Source organism: Onychomys torridus, chromosome 2, assembly GCF_903995425.1.
Source record: "Onychomys torridus chromosome 2, mOncTor1.1, whole genome shotgun sequence".
In the NCBI taxonomy this organism is placed as follows: Eukaryota; Metazoa; Chordata; class Mammalia; order Rodentia; family Cricetidae; genus Onychomys; species Onychomys torridus.
In genome coordinates this window covers 156,739,460-156,766,769 of record NC_050444.1, presented here as the reverse complement: position 1 = coordinate 156,766,769, position 27,310 = coordinate 156,739,460, and the positions used below count along the sequence as shown (strand labels likewise).

The following is a 27,310-nucleotide window of genomic DNA, read 5'->3' as shown; positions in this document are numbered from 1 at the left end:
AATTTTGACAGGAGGCAAATATTCTGGTACTTCTCAGACTTTGACCTTATGTCCACTGGGGAGTCTTGTCTGGATCAATCTGTGTTGATGATTGCGATGTAATTATTATAATTCCCTTATCCCCACTGGTTCTACTTTAAGTAAGAACATTCCCATTTATTTGTCTTCCTTGGATCATCTATGTCAGCATGTGGGTTTAGATGGGCTTTTACTAGAACTTTCTGAACAGATACGTCCCCAAGAGTGAATGAAGCTATACGCCACCTCCACAATTCTGTTCAGGACTCCATTTTTCTACTCCAAATGTTTCTTCAGGATGTTTCAGGTGTAGTTGTATGATGGTGTCAGGAGCGACTGAAAAATTTAATGTTTTAAGAGCATAATGCCTGGTATTCTTAGGCATTTCTGTAACTAGAAATTGTGATGTATACTCTTGATATGTTTTCACAGGCCTGAGCTGGTTGGTGATTGCTTTGAGGAGGCTAGGTCCGGCTCTGCCTGAGCTAAGCGCTTCTGTAATTATAATAGCTGGTGCGTGCATGGATAAAGGTGCAGAGTGTTTCTGCTTAACTTGTGCTTGGAATTAGAAACTATGCTGCTAACTCCTTCCCATGCCATTTGCTTCTTAATGGCCCTTTACATTTCTCATCCACTCGAATTTCATGGGCAAAATGGTCCCATGTTTTATTTTCTCTCTTTCGTGGGTGGCATGAGGCTTGGAGCTAGCTGTAAGAATCTGGTGATGGAGGCTGAACACTAGTCCCAGATTAGCCGGTACACGCACTCCTGCGATCCTCCGTGACAAGCTGCCAGGTCCTCCTGCTTGCCCTGAGTGTCCTGCCTTGGCCCTGCCAGGCGATGAGTTTTCTGCTAGCCTGGGCCGCGGCTCCTCCTCCTGTCCAGGCGCGCGCCCCAGGGCCCGCCTCTTCCCTGCGCGCTCCCTGACCGCGCCTCCTCTCCGTGCGCGCCCACGGCGGCGGCGGCGCCCTCCCGACAGCTGTTTGCGGTCGGCGAGCCACTGCTGCCCGTCGCCGCGCCGCGCCGCCCCCGTCAACAACCGCCTCTCTGATTGGTTCACACCTTGTCTCGTCTCTTCTGTAGCCAATCGCGCCTGGCGAGGAGCTCCTGGTCTGGTACAATGGGGAAGACAACCCAGAGATAGCAGCTGCGATTGAGGAAGAGCGAGCCAGCGCCCGGAGCAAGCGGAGCTCTCCGAAGAGCCGCAGAGGTAGGAATCGCCGCCGCCGCTGGGCCCGGCCGCACCCGCCCGGGCGTACGGATTGAAGGCCGGGCGTCGCCGTGACCTTTTCCGGCTTGGCCCGCCGTCCCCGCCCGGCCCGCTGCTGAATCACGGCGATCTCGGCGCGCTCGGGCTGTTTGCGAACTTGCGCCTGAGCGCCCGCGCGGGGAAGTGCGCGTGCGGCCGCCGAGTGCGGGCCCGGCCCTGCTCCCGGAATCGGGCCGGCTGCGCCGCGAGGGAGGGCCGCCCGCGCCTTCCGGCTCCGCTGACAGCCCAGCACCCGGCAGAGGAGGGAGACGGGAAGGGAGAGCCGGACCTGGGAGAGACAAAGATGAGGTGCACCGGGGGCCGAGGGCGGTGGGCTGCCGCACAGGATACGTTGGGCTTTGTGGAAGTTAAGGAGGCTTGCTGTGCCCTCAATTCTTACAGTTCTGTGATAAACGATGTTTACAGACGGTAGAATGTAGTCACACTTATAAAAGGAAGAGGATAATTTGTGGGTAGGAAAATAGTTTGGATAGCTATATCATATTTCTAGCTGGCATGCAGATATGTCGGTGGAATATTTTTACGAAAAACTTTAACGCGAATTTGAGAAATCTCTTACTGAGCCTAGTTTGAAAACGGGCCAAGACACGATACAGTCGTTTTTATTAAAACAAGAACATTTTTGTTGTTGTTGTTTAGTTTTTTGTTTTTTGCTCTTCTCTTAGATCTTAGTAAATTTTTGTAATCCTAACAAGCCCGTTCTTTTCCCAGAACATTGCAAAGTATGTTGTGGGAGTGAGGCTATAAATAAAAGCATAAACGTGGTTTTGGAAAACTTTCAAGCAATATTTGATGAGCTCATTGTGACTTTTCAATTTCATATTCTTTGTGTTTCACGGGAAAGTGAAATGGGCTCACCCAAGGATGGCTGGTGGGCCACTTGCTGACTACGTTTTTTCTGTTTATTGATGGAGATTTACTTGCTGCTTTAGGTCATTAAATACTTTGATTCTGGGTCAGATGACAAGAGTCTAGAAAATTCCAGCCTTCCCCCAAGTGTTTTAACTGTGTGTTGAGATTTCTTTGGGCTAAGGCTTAACATTTTGTTTCCACTCCATTATTTGACTGGTTTCTATACTTATGTACATTTTGTTTGTAAGCAGAATTCATGTTACCAGCCTTCCTAGATAAAACTACGACTTGTGGAGTCCAAAAATTAGGCGTCCTGGAGACTTCCTGTGCCACTAAACTCAATCCTGACATTTAATCAGATCTGTAACTTGATGGCATTCTCGCTTTGCTTTGTGGTAAACTTTGGTGTGTGTTCAGATCCTGTTTCATTACTCTTTTTCTTTAGTTACTCCTTACTGTTCTATGCAGTTAGTTCAATGTGGAGGAAAACCCTGGAATTAATCTTACTGTTTTATTAGTGATACACACACAGACTTACACATTTCATGGCTAGCTTGCTGGTTTTTAGATTGTTTGGTAAACCATATTTCTTACTGCCCTGTTATTATTTTGATAAAGAGTCTGGACGACAGACAGCTCACTGAGTCCTTCTTGAGCTTTAATGAAAAGACTTGCATGAAGCTCATACTTAGAATACACAGCCATTCTGCTTTGGGCAGCTTCCTTCAGAAGAGGGTTTAGTGCGTCAAACCTTTCTTAGCTGTGCTGTGAAGTCTGACTTAACAGCTTGTAAGACCTGAAGGCAGAACTTCTTATTGTTAACTCAGTATGATTTTAGGCATTTCAATAATAGCTTCTTTGGCCGTGGTGTCAGAGAGAATCAGAATAAATTTATTGAGGCAGTGTTGATTATTTGTTGGGGACATACAGATTGACATTGGGCATAACCTCGTACTGTTGAGACAAAGGACTGGATTCTTCACAGTTCTGGACCCCAGCTCCTTTGCATGACAGCTGCTATGCCCACATCCGTGTGTTGCATGAGGAACCTTTTAGAGCTCATCAGATTGTTGGTGGATCATAAGGACTGTTGAGTGTATTGGGTAATGAAAAGTCCTGGTTCCCATGTCTGTGACAAACTGGCACCCTCTCTCTTCTTTCCCTCTTTCTAACACTATGATGTCTGTTAAGCCTTTCCATATGCTCTACTTCCCGGGCAGTTGTGCTGTTCCTTGGTGAACAGAACGGCAGCAGTCATTCCTCTAGCCTGACACCTAGACCTGGGGAGAGAGGGCAGGTGCATCAGTAAGGCAGTGATCAGTGCCTGGGTGGCTGGCAGGTAGTGGCTCTCAGTAAACACTCAAACAATGTATAAAGAAAGAACAGTACATAATGCTTTGAGAAGACAGTTCATATTGTCCCTGAACAAGGACTTTGCAATTTTCCCATGGTCACAGATGTGCAGGGACTAGGTATTTTTACTAGAATTTTTAAAGTTCTCAGCTCTGTGTTTCTGCTGAATTGCATACATGTCTGAGCAGCCTCTGTAAGGTTGAATGTCAGAAATGCCTCGGATGGGACAGATTAAAGCTTTCAGGTAGAAAGTGGGAGGGTTAGTGTTAGCTGTCTCCAGCTGTTTACTATGAATTGTATAATCTATAATGTAGCAGAGAAAAGGCCATGTTTAGAATTTTTACCACTTTCTTGATTCCTGTCCCCTGTTCATAACTGAGAAATGAAACTGAGTTTACTAGCCATAAGTAATGAGTGTTACTGACTCTTTCTCTGCTTGTTAGTGGCACTGGAGATGAAACCTAGGGTCTTGTGGTGTTAATAAGCAAGCATTACTAAACCCGGGTCCGGTAATGCTTTTCTCTGAAACTCACTGCAGTAGCAGTGTGTGTAGAGAGCCCCTTGAAGGAGCAACAGGAGCATTACGCTAGCATTACACAGATGGGCTTGGTGGAAGGGATGGGAACATGAGACACCTAGGTCTCTGCCAGGTGTGGGACCGTGGGCCAGTCCTGACCCTGCTCCGAGGTACACTTTGCCAGCTTTCAAATGGGGACTTGGGAAGCCACGTGAGCTTTAGCTATTTAACTTCTTGTCACAGTGAGGAGCAAGTGAGTTAACAAAAGAAGGGATGTTTTCTGAAGCTTGAAGACACTTGGAAACTACAAGTGCCAATCCTAGTATGGGTGTCTTGTTGAGGATGTACTGCATTTGTGACTCCTTCACCAGTGGATGTTTAATGACCACCTAAGAGAAGCCCTCTAGATGCACACGCCCTGGATTCTTCCCCGTTCTCACTAGGCTCAGCCTCACTCTCCCATTCACCCTTCTTAGAGGCCTCTCTAACCCACTGACCTCACTGTTTCAGCAGTTTACCAGAGAAGAGTTATTTATAGCAGCAAGAAGTCCCTAGGATGGGACCTGAAAGCTGGATGGGATGGTAAAGAAGACAAAGTCTGTAGCCCATAACCGGCTGCACAGGGTATGTTCCCTTAAGGTCAGGAGATTTGGTCATTCATTTGATAACATCATCTAGTTATCTATTCGGCTTTCAACTACCACATGACATTTACATTATGGGCACTATTCAGAAGGAAATGGCTTCATCCTGTCTCCACATAGAATTATTCAAATGAAAACTCTTGGTATAATGAAGAACACTCAAGTGTTTTGAAATCAAGCATATTTGACATTCTTCCCCAAAGGTGCTGAACAGCTCAGATTAGGTTAGGTTAGGAAAGCTGAAAAGTTCCACATGCAGAGAGAGAACTCAGTTCAGGGAGGGTGGGAATAGGGGAGAGAAGGTTCCTGCTCTCAGAGGGACTTTAGAGTAATGGACCATTGGCTGTTGATGAGGAAGGCTTAGTAACATCAGTGTCGGTGAGAAGTAGGTGAGGTGTGGCACAACTGTTGTCAGGGTCTTCCTGCACATGTGTCATAAGCGACATGAAGCTCTGGGGACTGAGGGCTCAAGGTAGAGGAGCTGCATATGGTCTAGGGAGCTTGTGCTTACATAGAGGCCCATGGGAGAATTGAGGAACTCAGTTCGGTACATAGCTGTATTGGCCTCTCTCCTGCCAGGCACCTTGTATGCCTTGGTTGGGGAGATTCAGGAGATGGCTAGACACCAGCTCTGTGAAGTTCCTAGTCTCCATTACAACCAAGTGCAAGCTAAACTAGGTGTCTGTACTTGATTTGGGTCAGCAGAGGCTGACCTTTGAGGCTCCCCGATCATCATGGGAAGGATCTTAAGAAAGAGCAAGGAATGAGTTTTCCCTGTGAAGGATATGAGGTCACAGGAAATGTAGTAGGATTCTTAAAAGGTCTTATTAATGAAATCAAACCCGAGGCCAGTTATTGGGGCGATTGCTGGAAGGTCAGAGACACAGAACAAGCCACTGCTACCTCACCTTGCTAGTTCCACAGGTGATCCTGTTTCCTCAGGCTGGAAGCTTCTGAGTCCTCCTCCACATGAATCTCAGCTGAACTGTGTTGCTCCAAAGCCTGACCGCTTATCCAGCCAAATACTTAACTACCTACATGCTTAACTCCCTTTAGTTCCTGGTCCTCACACCTTATATTCCTTTCTCTTTCTGCCCCCACTCCCTAGGATTAAAGGTTGGGTTTCTGGGATTAAAGGCATGGGTCACCATGCTTAGCTGTTTCTAAAGTGGCCTTGAACTCAGAGATCCAGCTAGCTCTATCTCCCAAGTGCTGAGATTAAAGGTGTGTACCACCACCGCCCAACTTCTGCTATAGCTTACTCTTCCCATTTTCTAGCCACCATTTTTGGCTTTGTTCTAGTGGCTGTCTGTTCTCTGACCCCAGATATGTTTATTTCAGGGAACACACAATATTTTGGGGAACACAATACCACCACAAGGAAACTGTTAGGTATGTAGGAAATGTACAGAAGGAAGGGTCTGATGATGGTACTCCGCCTCCTGAACAGAGACTTGTAGGCTTCTGAGCACCCTACCAGAGTTCCCTCTAACCCTGCATTTGTGGAGTGGTTTGTCCTAGCTCCGAAGAATGGGCACTTCTCAGGCAAGAGTCACGGACTTGTTTGAGATTACTCTGCTGATGGATATCAACTTGAGCAGGGGCTGGGGGGAGGTGGGAAGGTGTCTATGCTTTTGTAAAGCAGCAATAAAAGGATTTGAAGTTAGCATTCACAAGTACATGTTAGAAAAGCAGCGAACAGGTGGGCTTCTACAGAGTGATCTCTTGGTCCCTTCTAGCAGTTGGCAGCACTGTTTCAGATTCCTTTGCTAGAGCTGAGTGACAGAGGCCTGGTTATGGTGCCTGAGGATGATGGTTGATAGGCCCTACACCTCCTGGTGCCTTGTAGGCAGTTCTTACGTTATAGACTTAACTGGGCCCTAAACTGTTTTCCGGTGTGGAACAGGACTTCTGGGGGCCGGAGGCAGGGTTCCTGTGCTTATGGCTTCAGGCTTGTCATGTTGGGTCCAGTGGTTGTCTTGTGTATGGTTGTATGGTGGGTCTTAATTAACATCTGTGTCTCCTGAAGCCCTGGCTGCCGTCCATCAGAGAGATGCCTTTGCTGAGCATTGCATGTCTTGCCCACCTTTGCTGCTGTGGGCCGTGTTTAAGTGCTCAGTATGGTTTCAGTTAAGCTTTCTCACCAGGAGGGAAAAACTTCTGTTACTCTTTCTAATTCTACTTGTGCCATCACTGAAGTACTCCAGATTTAGGCTAAACATTGAAAAATGTTTGTTTCTGTGCCTTTGATTCTTCGTTATATGTAACCTTGTTTACAATTGTGTGGGTTAACTAGACTTTCCTAAACTGTTCTTCACAAGTGTATTTTCTCTGTTTATGTGCATGTGCCTGTGCACATATGCACATGCCAGGAGGTGCAGTAGGGGTGGAGGTCAGAACACTTTGTAGAGGAGCCAGTTCTCTACTTCAGTGTGGGTTCTGGGAATTGAACTAAGGTTGTCAGGCTTGGGAGCAAGTGCCTTTACCTGCTGAGCCATCTTGCTCTCTAGCCCAGAATCTTAAATATATGAAAAACTACTTGAGACATCTGATTGAGGTATTAGGAGCTGTGCCATGTGCTGTGATTTGTCTATATGTAAATTTTAAGGTTTGATTATAATTGCATTTTCTAGAAGGTAAAATAATAAGGCCCTTATAATGAATTCAAATTAGTTTAGTTTTTTTTCTTAATCTGATTATAACTTGAATGTTAAAACCTAATATGAACACTAGGTTCTTTGCTTAAATAACTGATTTTTAAGTTGGTTTTAAAGCTAGCTGTGCTTCTCTTTCCTAGGCAGTTTCTCATTCCAGTTCACAGATGGTGTTTAGATATGGGAACTCAATGTTCCTAAGCATGGCAGAAAGGAGGGTGTGGTTTTATACTTGAAGTTGCCTCTAAAGAAAGCAGGAGCCAGGTGTAATAGTGTATGCCCTTAGTCCTAGCACTTGGGAGGCAGAGACTGGTGATGGATCTCTGAGTTCGAGGCCAGCCTAATCTAAAGAGAGTTCCAGGACATAGAGAGACCCTGTCTCAATAAACATACAAACAAATAAAAATAAAGAAAGTGGGAATTGGCTAGAGCACACTTTGGGGGTTAGCCATCAATAGGCACCTCTTTGAGTGAAGACTTCAGAGCTGAAAGCTAGTAATTCAGGTTAACTGGCCTGATGCTGTGGAATTTGGATTCCCTGTGTGTAGGCCAGGCTGCCAGAAACAGGTTCAGAGTTTGGTTTTTTATTAACATTCATAGTTTAGGGGAATTTGTATACAGAAGCAAGAGCCATATGAAAATGTCTGTGCTTTCTCTAAGTGAAAGATAATACTGAAAGCAGCCTTCCTTTTGTTGTTCTGACCAGACCAGTTTGATGCTTTCAAACACTCCTGCTGAATTAGTTAATTTGGTGAGTTTTGATACCGACATATGTCAGGATTTGACACTTACTTCCATATCATGCCATATGATGCATCACTTGTACTACTGCTAACAGTGACAACAGTTACTATTGTTTTCTAGCAGTGTGCTTGGGATTGCATATGCACTGTTACCAATAACACTGCAAAAAAGGATCCTTATTCTCATATTAGTGCTGTTATCTATTGTGCTTTGCCGATTAGCCACGTTGAATTGGGCTACTTATTCTCTGTATAAAACTAGATGTGAAGACAGTGCTTGACTTAACATCTTTGGTGTAGAAAGCAAAGTTAGAATGAGAGCTGATGGCAGAGTTTATCTCAGCTCTGAGAAATTATGAGAATCAAACTAGATTCATTCATTCTTTTTTTTTTGGTTTTTCGAGACAGGGTTTCTTTGTGTAGCTTTGCACCTTTCCTGGATCTTGCTCTGTAGCCCAGGCTGGCCTTGAACTCACAGAGATCCACCTGCCTCTGCCTCCCGAGTGATGGGATTAAAGGTGTGCACCACCACCGCCTGGCTAGATTCATTTTTTTTTTTTTTTTTTGGAGCTGAGGATCGAACCCAGGGCCTTGTGATTGCTAGGCGAGCACTCTACCACTGAGCTAAATCCCCAACCCCTAGATTCATTCTTGTAGTGGATAGCCATCCCAGCATTGGCCTGGAAGTTCCAACCCCCATTGAGGCTTCAGTAATGATCACGCCCACAAGGCGGGGCAGAGGAGGGAGCAGAAGACCCAGGATCGAGAGGAGGTCACTCTCTTGGTTCGGGGACGCTGGACGCAGGAGGTAGACCGAGCAGAGTTCTCCAGAGAACACCGCCGGACTGTGCTATACCTTTGCCAGACCCTGCAACCTACCCCTTCATTTGTAAGTTACCCTACAAAATAAACCTCCCTTTTATCTACGTGGAGTGGCCTTAATAATTTCACCAATACATTCTTTTGAGTGTCCTAAATTAAACAGTTTAAAGACTACTTCTAGATTACTTCTATCGGCATATTTGCCGGGGTGGGGCTTTTGAATATTTTGTATTATCTTGACATCAGTCATGAAAACCACAAGAGCAGAGTAAGACCCTGCTGTCCTCACTTCCTTGCCTCTTGGATAAAGTTGGCAGAGGGGCTCAGCCTGGGACCCTCATTTTTGTCTAACTGTTACTGATGTACTCAAAGAAGAATTGTGTTTAGTTCCCTCTTCTGCAGCACTCTTGAGGTCTTGTCACTGTTCCACTGATCATGTGTCGTTGAAAGTTTGTTTTGGTTGAAGATTAAGGATCATGAACCTGCTTTAATATACAGTCGGAAAATTAAATGTAGAAACTGATATAGTGCAGTTCTGATTTGTTTTGAGGCTGTAGTAGGAGGAAGTGATGCTTGCTAGTTTCCTTCCCTGTCTTAGGGTGAGGTAAGTGTTCTGGTTTTTCTGTTTGTTTTGTTTGAATGTTTATTTGTGAGGGATAGCCTCTTGTATTTCACTTTGCCTGATTGGAACAAGTGTGAACTATTTTGAAGTGGGGTCTGGCTTGCTGATGTAGCCATCCTGACTCATTCTGTAGGAAAGGCAGGAAAGGGACTTAGTGGAAGAGTTGCTGCTACCTGTCCTGGGCATGACCCCCTCCCCCTTTCCATTCCTTCTTCTCTTTCTTTTCTCTTTCCTTGCCTTCCCACTTCTGGACTTCTCATGTACTGGATTTTACTGGACTGGATTTTAAACTTCTGATCTGCCTCCACCTCCAAAATGCTGGGATGGGATTATAGGCATGTGCTATTAGACCTGTATGAACTGCAGTAGTAATTGAATTGTCTTAAGGAGTACTGAAGTTCATTTCATCATTATGTTTATCCTACTTGTTTGTTTGTTGTTTGTTGGTTTTGTTGTTGCTTTTGTGTGTGTGTATGTGTTTGTTTTTTGAGACAGTTTCTCTGTGTAGCTTTGGAGCCTGTCCTGGAACTTGCTCTCCATATAGACCAGGCTGGCCTTGAACTCAGAGATCCACCTGCCTCTGCCTCCCGAGTGCTGGGATTAAAGGCGTGCCCCACCACTGCCCAGCTGATTCTATTTTTGTTTTTGAAGATGATCTCCCTGTGTGGTTCATGCTGGCTTTGAGCTCCAGATCCTTCTGCCACTGTCTTTCAATTGTTGTGATCCCAGTGTGTACCACTGTCCAGTAATTTAAAAAAATTAAATTCATGTGTCTGTATGCATAATGTTTTGTTTGTTTGTAGCACTGGAGCTTGGACTCAGATCAGGCCTAGACACCCTGATATACTTTACCATACCACTGAGCTGCTGCATCATCATGGCCTGTCACATAGTAGAGTCTTTATTTTCTTCCAACTTTAATTTGGAATACAATGTGATGTGAATTTGGGAACTTTGGCTGATAATATTCAGTTGTCCCTGTAGAGTCGGGTAGCTAATACCTGACCCCGTGGCAAATATGCCTGATGGGCAAGGTGCAGAGCTAGCTTAGTAATATTTGCATTCAGTATCCAAACACCTTAAACATTTCCTCTCTGTTCTTTTCTCCAAAAGTTCTGAGGAAGTGATTTTACTTACAGTGTCAAGAAGCAGTGCGCATGTTCGGCCTTGGGAGAACATGATAGGAGACTAGAGAACTCTGGGGGCTGATTGTAGCTGTTAATTATTTCCAAATCAATCTGGTTATCATTTGGAAATTTCAAAAGATCTTATGGCTCACTGTGTATACCATACTGGCCTTGAACTTGAAGTTGCCTCTAAAATGGAACTCTTCCATCTCCCATCCCCTGTAGTGCAGGAGTTAAAGGTGTGTAATGCCATTTTTGGCTTCAAAGGACTTCTTGATGGAAATTTTAATAATCAGCTGATGAATGGATAGTTATTTATATGTTATATACTCAGAGCATACTACAACATTTGTTTTGAAATGTACAGGAATATACTTTCTTTTGGGGGGTTTGTTTTTATTTTTTTAACACTCTCTGTGTAGCTTTGCGCCTTTCCTGGATCTTGCTCTGTAGCCCAGGCTGGCCTCGAACTCACAGAGATCCGTCTGCCTCTGCCTCCCGAATGCTGGGATTAAAGGCGTGTGCCACCACCGCCCAACAGGAATATACTTTCAGAGGCAAGACATTTATGATAAAACTTCTCTGGTTTCTGAAATGAGATGGAGTCTTTGCTTACATGATACTTTGGACATTTCCAAGCTTATATTACTAGTTTTATGGTGTTGGCTTGACCAAAACTAGTCTCATTCTAATGAATGAGCTCCATGTTCAGCAGAGGATTGTCTCTGCTCTGGTCATAAGGGAAATCTTTCCTCCTGTGTTTATAATCCTGCCTTGTGGGCTGCAGTCTTTTGTAGGTTTCTTGACATCACATGCCACAAAAAATGAAGGCAAACTGGTTTGTTTGCCTGCATTTAGATCTAAGAACAGTATTACGAGCATTGCTTGACGTTGTAGTCGAACATTTGAGAATGGACAACAATCCAGTTTCTAGGCCTTTTGTTTTTACTGTTTGCCTTCTCAGATTTGGTTTTCTTTTTCTTGCCAGTTTGAGGTGTTAGAAAATGCCTTTCTGGGCCTGCTAGCTGTTTGTATTTTAAATCTGGGATTACCAGAGCTTCTTTCTTTCTGGGGTAGAGTGACTGCTGGCTAAAAGCTAAAGTCCAAAGTCTAGGAGAAAAATGAGCGGTTCTCTCTGCTCCTGCTCCTTGAAGGGTCTTTTGCTGTTAATGCTGACAGGGGCAGGGGGCAGTGTGGAGACTGTACATGAATGGGTAGGTTTGTACTGTGGGTGGCCCCGGTGGTCAGTCTTTCTTGTGATTTCTCTAATATGGGACAACTTCTTTTTGATCTGTTTGCACAGACTAGATTGTGCAGTTCACAGTGGTATCCACATCTGGACCACAAAAAGGAGGATCAGGCTGTCATTAGCTTTTTTTTTTTTTTTTTAAGGATCCCAAATTCCATATGTACTCATCATTAGGAATTTTACCAGCAGCTACGTGAACTATCCCAGGAAATATCTTTCCTTGTTAGTTGAGTTATAAGACGGATGATAAGATGGAGTTTAAATGTAAAACTTGAGTATCTATTTATAGTTACAGTTGCATCAAAACAGTAAACTGAGGAATTGAAGATTAGTATAAACTATCCTGTATGCTAAGGTAATAAATTCATAGTTGTAGTAGAGTGCAGAAAATATTAGATCATGTGTCCTCTACTCTTTCTAGTTAAGCTTTGGGGAAACAAAGTCCTATACGTCTCATGAGTAATTGTCGGAAGTACGTGAAATTGTCCCTCTGTGTTAAAGAATGACATGGATCTTTTTTTGTTGCTATTTTTTATCCTAAGCCAGGATAATTGCATTGTACCCACAGGCTTCAGTGTTAGTTATTTCCTTGTTGAGTACAAATCAATTAATACTTTGCAAAGGGATAACTGTTTAAAATTGAGTCCAAAATATATGGGCTGTGTGTGTGTGTATCAGAGCGGGGGGGGGGGGGGGGGGGGAGAGAGAGAGAGGAGAGGGGTGGAGAGGGGAAGGGAAGGTTGCAGACTTATGCCTCAAGTGTTAAATGTGTGAAGCTTGGACTGTTTTGCATTGAGTGAGAATAGTGTGCCTAGACTTGAAATTCAGGCCAGATTGATTTCTTGCTTTAGTATTAACATTGCTTTCCATGTTTTTGCCTTTAGTTTATGCTTCTGTAAAATGTGGTATTTGATGTGTTGCACATACCTGCTCTTCACTGGCTTGTTGGAATGGATGCTTGTCATCTTTCTTTGTCCTACGCTGTGTAGTTCATACCACTCCTGGATGCTGTGTGTTTTAACCGGATTTTATGTGTTTGATGTTTTGGATGAAGTTTAGATACATTTTCCCAGAAATCATTAGTCATGAAAGTAACTGGAAACATTTCAGATTTCTTTGTACTCTTCATGGGGTGAAGTTAGGAAAAAGGAAAGAGTGTATAAACCCACTTTCTTAGAAGTTACTAATGAAGTTGGGTTTGAGGGACGCAAGTGGATTTGACAGTTCTGAGAAGTTAGAGAATAAATATACAGGTATGCTACTGTGGATTCACAGTGCTTGCATGCACTTAAAAACGGACTCCAGTAAGAGGAGGCCCAGACCTTAGTGCGGACTACAAAATGTGATTATGCCCAGTGTGACTAACTTCACAGAGGGGCCTTAGTTTTTTTTTTTTACAAGGGGTTCAAGATATCCTTCACTAAAGATTAAAAACCACTAACGTGAATATGTTTAATTAAAACATCAACAAAACAGCTTAGGTTGAGGGCCAGAGAGGCAGCTCAGCAGGAAAAAGTGCTGACGACTTTAGTTCCATCCCTGGAACCACCTGGTGAAAAGAGCACCAGCTCCCGAAAGTTGTCCTGTTAACACCAATAAAGTCCGTAAGTGTAGACTGTACTTGAATCTAATACTTGTAAAGATAGAATGTACTTGTAGCTCATATTGGTGATGCATTGGCATGCATTGATGGAGCATTAACGAGTAATGGGATTCTCCTGCTGCATTAGACTTGTACATGCCATAATTATATCAGGTTAGGTTCATGTAAAGCTAATGAACATAACAAATGGCTGATGAAGAAATTTGCTAGAGAATGCATAAGAAGAAACAGAGGCTGTTAACCAACCAAGTGTGGGGAATTTCATGTTTTGTTGAGTGGAATCTGCTATGAGTACCTTTTACAGATGATTCTGCTCAGTGTCTGCCAGGTGACACTGAGAGGCTTCCTCTGTATGCTTGATCTTGCTTGCCTTCAGTGTCGGCTTGTTAGACCGCCAACATATACCCATGTGGTTCTCATTTGTTTGCAACAGGGTTATTTCTTACTTCTCAGATCATGGCCCTGGGTTGTGGTACAGTACTTTCATGTAGGTTTGGGGTTTCTTTTGCTGAAGACCTATTTGATTTAGTGTGCTCCCTTGATTTGGGTTAGTTCTTTGAAGAGGAGATGTATGACCTTGCACATGAGGCAGATCTCCTGGGAACAGGTGAGATGAGGGACTGGGTTGAGAATGAGAGAGACCCTTTTCCTCATCCGTGAGCACTGGCCTTGGAGGCCTCCATGCTCTGAACCTGATCCTGACCAGCCTTCATCTTAGTCTTCCTCCTATTCTTGGGAATAGCACTTTTTTTTTTTTTTAAGCTGAGAATTGAACCCAGGGCCTTGCGCTTGCTGGGCAAGCGCTCTACCACTGAGCTAAGTCTCCCCCCCCCCTTTTGTTTTTGTTTTGAGACAGGGTTTCTCTGTAGCTTTGCACCTTTCCTGGACTAGCTCTGTAGACCAGGCTGGCCTCGAACTCAGAGATCCGCCTGCCACTGCCTCCCAAGTGCTGGGATTACAGGCGTGTGCCACCACCGCCCGGCGGGAATAGCACTCTTTTACCCTCCTAAATTGGCAGAATAAGAAACATCTGTTGACGAAGAGGTGGGATAATCCCTGAAGAACAGTGCTGAGTTATGGTGTAGTGTTTACTCAGTGCTGGGAGCCTGTTAGGAATCAGGGGTCTGCTGGAGGTGGGTAGCTGTGGGTGCTGCTGTGACTTGGAGCTACTTACCTTGCCTTATCTGGTCTGGTCTCCTGGCTCTTTTCATCAGCCCCTACTTCCTTCCCTTCCCTCCTGTGTCTGTCCTTTTCCCTCCAGCCAACCCTTCCCTTTTCCTTCTCAGTGAAATACAAATACAACTCTGTATTTCTCTGCTTTTTCTTCACTGCATAAAGTTTCTAGTGCAATGGTAGACATTTTTATGGTTTTCTTGAGTGCTCTTAGCTACAGGACACTATTTGAAGCCATAAAAAAATACAGATATATCACTATTGACAGATCTTCCATGAAGGAAGTTAGAGCCCTCTGCAAAAAGACCTACTGATAACAAAAAGCCAAATGTGTAGAAAAGTTGTTCAAAATACAACTCTGGTTCAAATACAGTTCAAATACAACTCTGGCTTTAAGTGGAGACCTATAGGAAAAGTTTGGAACTGCGTTTCAGTGTATTCTATAATCTAAAAATCGTTGTGAGGAAAGTGCCCCTATGCTTTGTCTTGCTGAGGTTGAAGGCCTGCATAGCAGCGCTGAGATGAGCATGGCCAAGATCCCTGTTGGAGCAGTGATGTGCCGCTCTTTAGTTGTGATAGGGGACCATGCAGGCATGAGGGCTGCTTGATGACAGCCAACATGCCAGAGACAGAATCGGGTTGATGAGCAATAATGCTGTTTTATTATTGCAGTTGGACTAGAACAAAGTGCCTTACTCCATAGTAGGGCCATGAGATGAAGTGGTTTTGTGTTTCTGTAAGGGATCCTGTGTCTGTAGCCCTCTAGCTAAACATAGCAGATCCACTTGCCTACTTGGAGAGTTTTAGAAAATGCAAATAAAGGCTAGTTAACATTACTCTCATCATAGCTGACTGCCAAGATCAGGACGCTCAGTAATATCAGTAAGCACTCAACACGATCGGTTTAATGTGGATATTTTATGTAAATAATGATGGGTATAATAACTAAAGAGCAGTGAAAGAACAGAGAATATAGAGTGTGTGTCTGTTTGAAAGGAGCAAACAGTTGTTTGAAGTTCTGTTATACACAAGAAGCTACAGGTTACGCACCTGAGGATCAATGAGGTGATTTGAAGACTTCAGCAATTCTGGCTGTTTAATGCTACATTATAATTTTAGTTCCATTTAAATCTCTGTAGCTGTCTTATGGACTTAATATTTGTTTCTGAGGATAGTGATTTTTATTCTGAGCAGTTTTGTTGGGTATGCAAGTAGGAGGGAAAAACATAATTTGTTCAAAATGGAAAGTAGAGATTTTTTTGCCAAAGGGTGAAAAATGGTGTATGTTAATCTTACCCACAGAAATGTTAATTTTATCTCATTAATTTTTCTTTTGTGTGCATTTCATTTTTGAAAGTCACCCATTTATGAATTTTTCAGTCTTAGAGAACACAGGTAGGGAAAATAGACCTTTTTCTACAACTACATCACTAGGTGCCACCTTCCAGTGTCTTAATGTGTGTATCCTGAGGTCACTTAACATTTACATTTATGATTACTGTAGACTTTCTTGTCATAAGGTCTGAACATATTCTATTTCTGTTAATTCATAAATGCCAAGAATGAATTTTAAGTGTTGTACTTTGTCTCAATTATGTCTAAATTTATTTCTAAAATATTTTAAAGTAAATTTGTAGTTAATTCATCAAAAGATAGTATTGTAAAATTTAGCATGAACTCTAAGAGGCCTTTTACCAATTATGGAGGATACAGCCTTCCCTGGTGGTTTGGGATTTTCAGGTGCCTGGAATGCACCACTGTTGTGGAGCTGTCAATGCTCTTAGATTTCAACCTTGAATGTTTCACTTTGGAACTGGAGCTACAGGTGGCTGTGAGCCAGCTGGTGGGTGCTGGGAATTGAACCCTGCTCTTCTAGAAGAGCAGCCAGTGCTCTTAACTGCTGAGCCTTCTCTCCAGCCTCAAGTTCTTTGCTTTTTAATTGACCAGTTGCTTTCCATATGTTTTTAGATTGGACATCCATTTTCACTCAAAGCCTTTTTGAAAAACTAGGAGAGGAAACATCTAATTAAGTTATAAGATAGAACAGGCTAGCAGCTTAGCTTAGATTTCAGAGATATTTTAATTAGCCTCTAAAATAGTTTTTCTTATACCATAGGACTTTAAAGATTCTAAAGAGAAAGGAAAGGAAACTTGATGTTTTCTTAGGTTAAATTTGCTGGTTTGTTTGGGGAGCTCTTTCTCGAAATTGGAATTCAAAGCCACTGTATAAATTGTTTTTTTTTTTCCTTCTGTTTTTAGAAAAATTAAAAGCAAAGATAAGATTGTTGCTGTGTCCACCAGCCTGTGTGGAAGTGAGGCAGCCTGAAGTGCCACCCAGGCTCTGCAGCAGCCCCCTGGTAGGAGCAGGGTCTCATCAGCAGTTTACACAGTGGAACTGAGGGTGCTGGAGGGTTTCTTCCTGTTGTTCTGTTGGAATTGAGTTCAGAGTCCTGTTTAATACACAGAGCAACTTAAAACCGTGGAGATTTTATTCTTATTATTTGCCTCAGTTTTGACAGACAGCTCTTAGTGAACTTAGCTGTAGAAAGAAGGTGTAATTGTGCCAAAGTAACTTAGCAATGTTTTACTCTCAGGGAAATTTTGGAGTTATTTTAAGGGAAAAATCTGAGAAATGTGTAGCATGTTACTTTCATTTCTATGAAATGGAAAACATCCCAGACTCTTATCAGTGTCAAGCTGGAGGTAGACTGACAGGACCTCTTCCCTGGTGACTACTTGTCATGGCCACTTTTGACCTTGTTACCAGGGCCAGTGTGATGCTTGGTGACCTTTCCAGCAGCCCCTCTGGTCACAGTGTCAGACAGTGGTCTGCAGTCCTGCCATCTCAGTTTCCTGACTCTGCCTTGAGTAGCTTTTGGTGGCCTACAGGCACACAGAGACTGCAGTGGCTGGGGTTCCTCGTGGGGAACTTAGCTTCCAGTGTCCCTATGCACTGTAGACCACTAAACCACCTCCAGTGGTTGATACTTTGTCTCTTCCTGCCCACCACTGTCTCACATAACTCTGGCTGTTTGAGGTGTCAACATCGCCATTACCTCTTTATTCTTTCACCTTATTAACACAATCAAAAGGGGGTTTTCGCTTTTAAAAATCTTACTGGAGCATGTACTTTGTGTTTTCTCCCAGTTAAACCTTTTATCTAATTTTTGGAACCTGAGCTTGTATCTCAGCCATATCCTGAGTGCTCATCAGTCCGTAGTTGGCTTTTTCTTACAAAAATGTGGGGGGAAAAAGGTATAATGAACTTAAGTGCTGTAATGAATCACTCACACTTAGCCTGAGATATAGAAGGAGTCATTATGTCTCATTTTTAAGAGTGAAATTAGGACTCAGAAAATGACAGGCCTCCTGGACACAGGATGAAGGAGAGAATTGGTTGGGAATTGAAGGTCCAGATTGGGTACTGACTTGTGATGTGACTTGTGATGTGTTGGGATTTGAGGCAGTCCATATAATGTAAAGTTTAGAGCTGGGTAGTCTTCCGAGTTCTCCTGTTCCATGGTGTTCTCATCTTTTTGCTACAAGCAGCTCAGCTTCTCCCATGCCCATCTCCCATGGTATGTTCACTGAGCCTCTGTCCCCTCATCCTAGCTCTGGGTGTTTGTTGGAGTCTTTCTGCAGCCTGTTGTGAAAGCAGAGTTCCAGTCTTCAGATTTCATCAGGGGCAGAAGACAGACAGACAGAAGGGGCAGGAGAGGGGGGGTGGAGATTCTGGATGGTAATGCTATGAGACCGGGAAGAGGAATCAGAAGGATGGAAGATCATGTTACTCTACTATCTTCAGAAGGAGAACACAAGACAAATGAAACTGAAGAAATGCTGAACTTTTGAAAGTATGATGTCAGTGATGGGAAATGGATTTTGTTGGAGTGGTAGGGACAGAAGTCGCTGAGAGGCAGGGCTGGCTAATGGTAAGGACCAGAGGCAGCAGACAGCCTAGTGTGATGGCCTCTCTTGATACTGTTCAGGGCTGCTCAGACCTTCAGTGAACTTTCATGGCAAAGTATAGTGTCTCCCGGGCAGTCCTGACTGTCTAAATTAGAGTCACTGTGTATCCGAGGATGGTATGAAAGATCCATGGGCCTGGCTGCTGTGCTCTCTTAATTCTGTTGATACTGAAGAGATGGCTACCTCCCCAGTGAGGAGGGAGGCAGCACACAGGGAGAGTTCCATGTAGTTCTAAATTTAGTTCACCTAAATCACTATATGCACGAACTTCACTGTTGTGCTGAATTTTTAATGTTGCTTCATTAGACCTGGGGTTTTCTTTGCTGCCTGAACATTTTTAAGTGAAACATTATTCTGTAGAGTTTCCTGTTGTTTGTCTAGTTTATTTGACTAGTAGAACATAGTCCAGATCTGGGTTAAATTATTCATGTGCTGCCTTAAGCCATTTTGGTTTTGTAACTCCCACCCTGGGTACTAGCAGCATAAGACTGTCTATTGTCCAAGAAAGCAGCCATTACAGCTACTGAGTGTCTATATGGCAGCTCTTTGACTAGAAAGGCCTGTCCCCTTGTGAATCGTGTTGGTGAGAGCAGAGTTCTGTGTGGTGGACTGATACTTTGTGACATAAGGTGAAGTGAAAATGGAAGAGTGCTTCCTTCCACCTTGACTGCTGGGCTTACGCTGAGTGTGTAGGCGCTTCATCTGTCAGGCTAGCAGTGGATGCCAAGAGTGGAGTGTGCTGACTGAGCCCTCCCTGACCTTAGAGAAAGAGCACTTTGGGTAGTACTGTCACCACTGATCTGGCTCCTGAGTCTAAAGACCTGCATAGACACCTCCCATCTCTGATCGGTGGGGGTCTCTAGGAAATTGGAGGCATGGGTTAGTACTGTGAGGTCTAGAGGAATGGCTCATAGTAGTGTGGCATGGTGTCATATAACATAGGCATGGTACAGGCCTGGCAGTAAGCCTAGTACATTGATCCCAACTGCAGCAACTAAGGACATAGGAATGGCTTTGGGAGGAGGGGTGTGTGAGAGCCTTGATATAGTAGATAATTGCTCTTTGCCTTCTTTTCTTGTCTTTATGTGCACATTCCTTCCCCTCAACACATCAGGTGCTGTCCCTCATGCTATTCTTGTGGTCATTTCCATTTCGCTTTCCTCATGTTTCATTCCTGTATCTTTCTTGTCTAGACCAAGTGGAGCAGCCAGCTGGCAGTAGCACCATGTAGGACCCTGCAGAACCCCTGGTAAGTGCACTTGTGTACTTGCCAGCCACCCAGTGGTTCCTCTTGCTTCAAAGATAGAAGCTACAAGTCCTCTGTTCCCTTGAGGAGAGTTCTGATAGGTCATTTCGTTTTCCCTTGTAATCTCTTCTAATGTAGCAGTCAGAAACCAAGTACCTAGAAAGAACTTTTCTGATTAAGGAGATGTGGAAGGTCCCTGTCTGTCCAACAGTGTTGGTGTTGTATTGACACATAAGTGGGAGCAGAATTGAATTTGTTCTCTGTCATAGATGTACTTGTTCCTCAGGGGTCCGAGCCTTCAGTTAGTTTCTCCCACAGAATTGCACTCTAATGGGTCAGGCATGTAGCTTTTTTAGTAGCCCCTTCATCTCTAGTCAGAGGGCCTCAGGAGAAGTCTCTTGATAAATGGTTCTCATTGAGAAAATTTAGATATGTCTTAGCTCCATGAACAAATAATAGTCTTACTAGATTCCTGTTGCCACATAATCCATTGTTGTTCACTAAGTTACCTTGGTGGTATCATTTCTTTATCTATAGAATTGTTATGTTAGTGTTATTCTAAGAACTTACCATAATTATTAATAAATATACAGGGCACAGATTACTGTACCCTGTTGTGACCTCAAATCTAATACATTGGTTTAGTCTAGTGCTCTGACATTTGAGATCTCCCGACAGAGAACAAGGGAGATTTCACTGTGTTCTGAGTTTTAGGTTGTCACATTGGGAAAGGGGGCATTGTTGCTGGATCTTGTGGGCAGTCTTGTGGTTAGAGCGCCCCTGCCCACTGCACAATGCAGCGAAATATATTGTGGTGAATCAGCAACCTTCACAACAGAATTGTGGGACTGGGAGAGTGTCATTTGTGCTGTGCTTGAGAAGCCAAGCTAACTGTTGTGTTTGTGATTGTGGCATGCTCTTGTCCATCCTCTGAAGAAGGTACAGGAGGTGCTCGTTCTGACGTGGTCTGTCCTCATGATGGATTGCATTTCTATGGCTGTGGCTTTACGGTAAATACCTGGGGACTAGAAAACAAACTGAATTGTTGATGAGGAGCCCAGAAAGGGACATACGGTGTGAACTAGCTGTTCTAGTGGTGTTTTGTTTTGTTTTTTAAGGCAAGGAATATAATGTAAATAGTGTTTGTCTTTTACATACTTAAGCAGCTACATTTTGAGTATATCACACTGCATGTTTTATTATGGATGTATATTTAATGTTTTGTTTCTGTTTGCCTGGTATGCTTCATGTTGCTATTTGGGCATGGTACAGCACTTGGGTTGTAGAAAAATCTTTAAATTGCCTTGGCAAGGTATTGTGGTCAACAGGTTGACACCTGTTTTTCCAGAAACTCTTACAGTATGTAATTTATTATTTCTAATGTATCTGAAGATTATTGCAGAGGCCATGTTTAGATAACTGTTCTCTATTTGAAGACCTGTAGACAGTTAAGTAAAGGGTCCTAATTCTCATCCTGCTTGAGGACATGGGGTAGTGCTGACTAGTACTTAGAAAAAGATGTGGTTTTGATTTAGGAACCACATCTCTGTATCTAACTTTTGAGTTCAGTGTCTGGAGGTTTTGCTGCTGGCCTTGTGATGCTGGAGCAGTTCCACTGCACCACATGATCAGATGGTCATTTGTGTGTGTGTGTGTTGGGGGGCGGGGTTGGCATGCATTTTGTTTGCAGTTACTAATCTCATTCTGACTGAACATCACACACAGGAAGGTCATAGACACTGAGGATGAAGAACTGTTGAAAGGGAAGAGGATCCAGATTCTGTTCACACAGATCCTCCAAGAGTCTTTGTCAGCACTTAACAGGTTTAGATTAAGCAGTTTAAAGTCAATTCAGGGGAGTCCAAAGAGCCTCCCTCACTCTGTGGAAGGTGCCTGTGTGTTTCCTAGACTAGTACTATAAGGGCGAGACAGGGGAGTCTTGAGGGGCCTCCCCCTGTGGAAGGTGCCTACATGTCTGACTCCTATGGTGCCGATTAGTATGATTCTTCACCTGGAGATGGATCAACCATTGCTGCGATCCTCTGCCCTTTGACTTCTAGCCATACCAGAGTGGAGGTGCTTCTGATCATATGTGTGCTTGTTTTCTTACTGGCTAAAGATTTGGGCACTTAAAATGATATTTTAGGGTTTTCCTTTTGAAGACTAACAAATTAAATGACTTGTTTTGCATAGTTTGTTTTCTTGTTGTATCTGTTAAAATTTTGTCAAAATCTTTTTATTTAGTACTTTATATTATAATTGATTTCTGTACTTTTAATCTAATGATCTTTTCAGTTATGCCATTTTGAGTTTCTGACATTAGTTTTCATTAGTTGTCTTTATTCTTCCTATGATTATCTGAGACTATCAGAATGTGATTTCTCTGTTCCGGAGTGATGAGTGGTTTCTTGTCTGTCCTTTTTTTTTGAGACAGGGTTTCTCTGTGTAGTTTTGGTGCCTGTCCTGGATCTCTGTAGACCGGGCTAGCCTCGAACTCACAGAGATCCACCTGGCTCTGCCTTCCGAGTGCTGGGATTAAAGGCATGCGCATGCGCCACCACCACCACCACCTCCCCCCCCCCCCCCCTTTAGCTGAGGTGGTAGAAGGCTTGTTTAGGAAAAGCAGGGAAACATGGTTTTTTTGGGATGGGGTGGGGAGGGTGGAGGAGGGATGGAGAGGGATGGGGTGGGGAGGAGAAAAGTGCCAGAAGAGAAGGGAGTGTTTGGGAAGGAACTTGAAACTCACCTGGATCTGATGACCAATTTGGGGTCAGTCCTTCAGGACTAGACCTGCAGTGTACTCTGCTCTGTTCCTTTGGGGATTCAGTTCATTGCTGTAGCTTCTCAGGAGATGTCATGTTTGAATCTAACTTTCTATGGTTTGGGATCATTTGAAATGCACTTAATATTTATTTCCTGAACTTTATGTGCCCCTCTCCATGTTTTTACTGAAACAAGGGCTATGCTGGCTGATGGAGTTGTTCATGATCACTCTGCATTTGATGATGAGCCATATTTATCCTTTATAAATATGAATGTCTACTTTTTATTATTATTTTTTTATTTTCAAGACTGTGTTTCTCTGTGTGTAGCTTTGCGCCTTTCCTGGAACTCACTTTGTAGCCCAGGCTGGCCGCGAACTCACAGAGATCCCAAGTGCTGGGATTAAAGGCATGTGCCACCACCACCCGGCCTGCAATGTCTATTTCTAAAGTAGAGGTTGCAGTTAGGGATTATCCTAGCTAAACCAATAGGTTATCTTAATAAAAAGGTTCTAACTTACACCTTATTGTTTCTCTCTAATATGCCTTTGCCCATATTATTTATATGATTTCAAACTTTGGTGATTCTAAAGTTTCTTTTGTATCATTATTATTAATTTTTGTTGTTGTGTTCAAGACAGGGACAGGGTTTCTCTGTAGCCTCGCTGTTGTGGAACTTGCTCTGTAGACCAGGCTGGCTTTGAAATCAGATCTATCTGCCTCTGCTTCCCAACTACTGGGATTAAAGGTGTGCCCCACTGCCACCACCACCACTACTACCCCTACCACTACCACTGCCCCTGGCCCGGCCTGTTACTTTTTGAGAATACATTGTTCATTAATTGGATAACTGTTACAGCTGTGACACTAAGGACTAAGCATCTAAAAGTGTAGGACTTATGAATTTCTTTTTTTCTCTGACAGATTCGATGGTATTTATAATCAGTCATCCATTCCTTTCTTTAGAAATCCAAAGTGATAAAATTGTCTACAAATACAGTTTACTTTGCTTCAGTTAATAATTGTTTCTAAGATCAGAGTGATGTGAATGAATGAGTAAATAAATACATGCTATGTTTCAGGAAAGAAGAAATCCCAAGAGAATAAAAACAAAGGCATCAGAACCCAGGCCACACAGCTGAAGGCAAGTGAGCCAGACTCCACCATTGCAAACATGAGAGGCTCTGCAGAAGGTAAGTGATTAGATCTTGGTGATCTAGGTATGTGTTATTACCTCATCTAATCTTTTGTCTTCTGGCTTGCCTACCTGAGAAGCAGCCAAGAACTATAGAGGGCTCAAATAGCAAGAAAGCCATCTTGAGTTTAGTGTAGAAACTGAACTTTCCATACCCCACTTCTTCCATATTTGAGACTCTTACGTGTCTTCTCAGTTTGATACAGGCAGATTCACATAGCGGCAGGAGCTTGGCCAAGAGTTGTTCATTGTTACAGACAGGCAGATTTCAGAATACAGGCTTGTGACTCGTGCAAGAAACATTGTGTGGGGAGGGGGAGGGGTTGGGGCTATCAGTATCTTGAATGCCTTTTATGGTCACTTACTTGCCCTGTTGGAGATGACAACACTCAAAAGAATCACAATTTCTATGCTCTTTTGTGACTCAGGAAAGGATGGGTTCATTGTGTGCATGGCCTTCAGGGTGACCGAGGGGATCGGGTAGGAGGTCAATGTGATTTTTAAATAAAAGGAATTAACTGGAAGGAGGGAGCTTCCTTCCATCCCAGACCTCCCTTTGTGCTTTACACAGTCGGGAAAGTGAGATGAGTTTAAAATAACTTTTGCCTCCTGAGAGCAAAATTTGTGAAGACATTTGTTTGAACAATACAAAAATTGCTAAACAGTTTTTATTTAGTAAGTCAAGAGTTATTGTTCCCTGCTGAACCATTAAACCATGAAAGAGACACTTGATGCTGAGGCCCAGTGTTTGGTACTGCTGGTCAGTGTGAGGGTCACTCTGCCTAGGGTAGCTGCTGACCAAGGTCTTCCTGCCCTTATGTTTGAAAGCCCAAGAAGACAGAAAGCATTAGGAATGTTGAAAACCACTGCTGTAGATAGTGTCAAACCAGTCTGATCATCAATTGTAGACACTTTAAAAACGAAGGAAATCACAGATTATCACAGAAAACAAATTCTAGAAAGACCTTTTTGAGCCATGGAAATAGATTCCTGTTGTCCCATGTTGGCTTTGGTCCAGTGTTCCGGGTGCATGTTAAAAATATCTGAGAGCTCATTTAAAATGTGTTACTAACATTACTGATGGCTCTCCCAGCTTGTTGAGAGCACACGGAAAGTATGAAATGTGTCTAAGGGAGAGAAGGCTGATTTCTATTTAGAAACGGGAGCCTCTTTTCTGCCTCTGTCTCATAGCCTATTGTCCCACCTTGGTCTCAGCATTCAGGAAAGCCTTTTTCTCAGTCTCTTCATCCATCCCATAGTTCAGTATCCCAAATGAGTCTGCATCCAGATGCTTTCTGTCCCTCATTTTGATTGCCCTCTGTTGCTCTTCCCTCTCCATCCTTGATCCTTATGAACTTTGGGTTTAGTCTGCATAGCATACTTCACACCACGTATGACCATTAGTTTATTATAGGATAGTTGCTTTGCTTGCTGTGTGTGGCTTCTGCCAGAGGAAAACTTGTACTTGGTAATGATGTTATCCTGCTATAAACTTGGGATGTGTGTGGGAGGTAGGGCCAAGGGTCCTGAAAGTCTGGTGTGACTCATGCTGTCTATTGTGCATGCTCCATGGGGATCTGTCAGGAAACTTGAAGAGTAGAGAAATTATAGCTCTGCCTCTTTCGCAGTTTTCTGAATTCTGAGGGTGACTATGGGAGAAGGGGCTGAATTCAATAGCATAGCAGTTGGTCCTTCTTATTGGACAGGTGACATTGCGGACCACCCTACCATCATTCATCCTGCATCTTCCTCTTAGCTCTGATTTGGAAGAGTCTTCTGTTCTCTTCCATCCACAAGTCCTATATTTATAGAGAACCTTGAAAGAACTCTTAATATTCCTTCCTTTCCCTTCCCTTTGAGACTTTGTTCTCACTGTTCTGCTGTGGCTGTTGTCTTGGTCACCAGATCTCCCTGTTGGCAAATGGAACATACCCCAGTTTTAGTACTTTATTTACCCAGCATCCTGCAGCTCTGGACTGAGCAGACCATTCCTTCCTTGTGACTTGTTTCTTGGCCTAAAGCCCATTCCTCACTCTCGGTCCTACTTTGTGTTCTGTTGCTGTGATAAAAACAATGACCAAAAAGCACCTTAGGGGAAGAAAGAAACAGTTGACTTGGCTTATGGGTTATGGCCCATTGAGGCAGAAACTGAAGCAGAGACCATGGAGAACACTGCTTATTGGATTGCTTCAAGGCTCAAATTCAGCTACATTGTTTTATTCAACCTGGGACTACATGCCCAGGGGTTGCCCTGCCCACAGTAGACTGGACCCTCCAACATCAACCATCAATCAAGAAAATGCCCCACAGACATGCTTATAGGCTAATCTACTGGAGGCACTTCCCCAGTTGATGTTCCCTTCTCCTAGGTAGGTCAAGCTGACAAAGATATTAACCATAACACCCTCTCAGTGTCTGGGATATAGTCCTTCCTTGCCTGTCCACTTTCTAGGTAGTCTGAAGTTCATTGCTCATTAACCTCTCTCCCCTGAGGACTTGGGTATAGTCAGGTGCCCCAGCCTCTGTGTTGACCTCAAGATTCTTAATGAAATTCTACTTAATATCTTCAGTGGGACAACTATATTACCATTCCCTAAACTTAGTTCATCCTAAGTAAACTCATGATTTCTCTCTGTCACACGTCTATACGTGTACATAGATGTCCCTGCTCTTCCTAGTCACTGTGGGTTGGTAAGCATGATTATTGCATTTTCCTGCAGTCTTCTGGCTTCTCAGTACAGCCAGTTAATAAGCACATTTTGTCAGCTTCATTTCCAAAATACAAGTACCCAGGGTCTGATTACTTCCACCCCTTCCCCATCCTTCTACCTGCATGTCACCATCCTGCACCTCTCCTAGAGCAGTGAGCTCTTCTTCCCACCTCCCTCCCTTACCCACCTAGGTTTTCCATTTTCCTTCCAGTGAGCAACCTGATTGATTCTCTTTAAAGTGGAGCCATATAACTTCTCTGTTAGAACCACCTCCCTGTTGACTCAGGGTAATGGCTAGTTTCTCATGGTATCTAGGTCCTGGGTTACCTCTAATCTTATCTTCTGGCCTTTTCCCAACCCTGTCCTGCAGCCTTTCCAATCTTGAACCTGCTTAGTGCCATCTTGACTTAGAACTCATGTATTTGCTGCTTCCTCTGCCCAGTGCATTCTGTCCACCAGGCGATTGCCTGACTTATTTTCTTTATGTCTCTGCTCAACTGTGGCTTCATTAGCAAGCCCTCCTCTGGACTGCCTGCTTTAGGTGGGGATAAGCACATAGTGTCACAAGTGATGGAGATTGCTGTTTTCTTCAGCAAAGTGCTCCTCATTCATAACCATTAGATTAGGCTTCCAAGCGATAGAACGTTTCTTTGACTTGAAGAACTGATTATATCAAAATGAGTTCTGGTTTCATCCTTTAGGTACACTGTCAAGAATCTAATCTGATAGGTTCAGGAAGTCTTTTGAATCATAATAAATTGGAATTTACACCTAGTCTCC

General features: G+C 43.5%; 1 protein-coding gene across 2 annotated transcripts in view; it reads left to right on the top strand.

The window, feature by feature from the left end:
* Nucleotides 1-27,310, top strand: part of Prdm2 (PR/SET domain 2) — a 113,735-nt gene that overhangs the window by 59,235 nt on the left and 27,190 nt on the right. For both annotated transcript variants that reach the window (XM_036177391.1, XM_036177390.1), the window contains 2 exons: nucleotides 1,102-1,228; nucleotides 23,707-23,817. In XM_036177391.1, coding sequence (XP_036033284.1) covers nucleotides 1,102-1,228; nucleotides 23,707-23,817 — 238 coding nt within the window. The remainder of the gene's footprint in view (nucleotides 1-1,101; nucleotides 1,229-23,706; nucleotides 23,818-27,310) is intronic.